Source organism: Sinocyclocheilus grahami, unplaced genomic scaffold, assembly GCF_001515645.1.
Source record: "Sinocyclocheilus grahami isolate Dianchi unplaced genomic scaffold, SAMN03320097.WGS_v1.1 scaffold440.1, whole genome shotgun sequence".
Taxonomy (NCBI): domain Eukaryota; kingdom Metazoa; phylum Chordata; class Actinopteri; order Cypriniformes; family Cyprinidae; genus Sinocyclocheilus; species Sinocyclocheilus grahami.
Window position 1 is genome coordinate 1,508,494 of NW_015505619.1, and position 2,123 is coordinate 1,510,616.

At 33.9% G+C, this 2,123-nt stretch overlaps 1 protein-coding gene across 1 annotated transcript in view; it reads right to left on the reverse strand.

The window, feature by feature from the left end:
• Positions 1–2,119, reverse strand: part of LOC107552094 (cell division cycle 5-like protein) — a 6,535-nt gene extending 4,416 nt beyond the window's left edge. Inside the window, exon 1 of the mRNA XM_016233924.1 lies at positions 1,967–2,119. Coding sequence (XP_016089410.1) covers positions 1,967–2,119 — 153 coding nt within the window. The remainder of the gene's footprint in view (positions 1–1,966) is intronic.
• Between the last annotated feature and the right edge of the window lie 4 nt (positions 2,120–2,123).

Below are 2,123 nucleotides of genomic sequence, written 5' to 3' on the forward strand. Positions count from 1 at the left end.
AATATTAAAATTTGTTTGATGATCTGAATCTTTTAAGTGTGACAAATATGCAAAAAAATTTAAAAACAGGAAGGGGGCAAAAACCTTTTCACGGCACTGTATACATATATATATATAAAATTGCATGCATTACTTATAATATTATAATTAAATACACACACACACACACACACACACACACACAGTGGGGAAAAAAAAGTATTTAGTCAGCCACCAATTGTGCAAGTTCTCCCACTTAAAAAGATGAGAGAGGCCTGTAATTTTCATCATGGGTATACCTCAACTATGAGAGACAAAATGAGAAAAAAAAATCCAGAAAATCACATTGTAGGATTTTTAAAGAATTTATTTGCAAATTATGGTGGAAAATAAGTATTTGGTCAATAACAAAATTTCATCTCAATACTTTGTTATATACCCTTTGTTGGCAATGACAGAGGTCAAACGTTTTCTGTAAGTCTTCACAAGGTTTTCACACACTGTTGCTGGTATTTTGGCCCATTCCTCCATGCAGATCTCCTCTAGAGCAGCAATGTTTTGGGGCTGTCGCTGGGCAACACAGATTTTCAACTCCCTCCAAAGATTTTCTATGGGGATGAGATCTGGAGACTGGCTAGGCCACTCCAGGACCTTGAATTTAAAAACAGCAAAAACCTTTTCACGGCACTGTATATATATATATATATACAGTGCCGTATATATATATATTATATATATATATATATTAATATATATATATAAATAAATAATATACATATATAAAATTGCATGCATTACTTATAATATTATAATTAAATACACACACACACACACATATATATATATATATATATATATATAAACTAAATTTATACATTTGATTTTAGAATTCAATAATTTACTCCTCTGTGTGTGTGTGTGTGTGTGTGTGTGACTCCAGCTGAGGTCTGTTGATAAATGTGCTGCACAGATTCTGCCGGCATAAATCCTGGCAATTCTTTGAATGAGAGCCACTTCCTGCAGGAACACAAACTCCTGCCTCTCTGAACGTGCTGCAGTGTGAATGGACTCCAAGTTTCCGCTGCACGTTCCCAGCCGGGACGCACAAACACAAACGCAGCCTGTGTCAAATGGGGGATTGTCCTAATGAACTGAAGCTCTGCACATGTGCACGTCCCTAAACTGCAGGACACTGGCTGTCTTACTGGAGCCGACAGTTTGTGTTAAACCAAGCATGAATGCCCAGGAGTTTACAGCCGTCCTCATTAAAACAGAATTAACGGATTTATTACCGTTTATCTTGGCTGGTTAATTATGAGGTTAACACACTGAATGACTTTTAAGAGCAATAAGAACGGATCCGAATTATCCATCTGTTATACTAAACTGAAAACGCACACACACAAAAAAGAATGAAGCACCCACCAAAACCAAACAAACAAACAACAATAAATACAATAAAAAATAAAATAAAAAATTTATATGAAATGGCCATATAAATAACACTATTATGCAAAATAAAAATAAAATAAAAAGTTCGAAAAAATAAATAAAGATCTCACTGACTTTTAAGAGTACCAAGAACAGGTCGGAATTAACAGACTAATACACTAAAAGAAATAAAATAATTTGGTAATTTTACCAATGATTCGAACATTACTAAACATATGAAAATTTAATTATAAAATTAAGTACCCACCAAAACCGAACAAACAAAAATACATTAAAAAATAAATTTTAAATAATAAAAATTTGAAAAAAAAAAAACTAAATAAAACACAAATTCAAAAACACTAACTAATCTTAAAGAATAAATAAAAATAATACACTATATATATATATATATATATATATATATACATACATCCTGAACATTACTGATTTTATTGATACTGGAACATTATTGGCTTCTACTAGCCAAACAGTGCCATCTACTGGATGCAAAAGGAGTGTGCAGAACACATCATGACGTTTGTGATGATCTTACCTCCAGTTTCTTCTCCATAGACTCGATTCTGTCCTTCTTGCTGGCCAGATTGGCTCGGGTGTAGCGGCTCTGTCCGGCCAGGTACAGGACCTGACTGTAACACTCCTCCCAGACCTGGTTATACGCCTCCATAGATAGATCGCCATGACTCATCCCA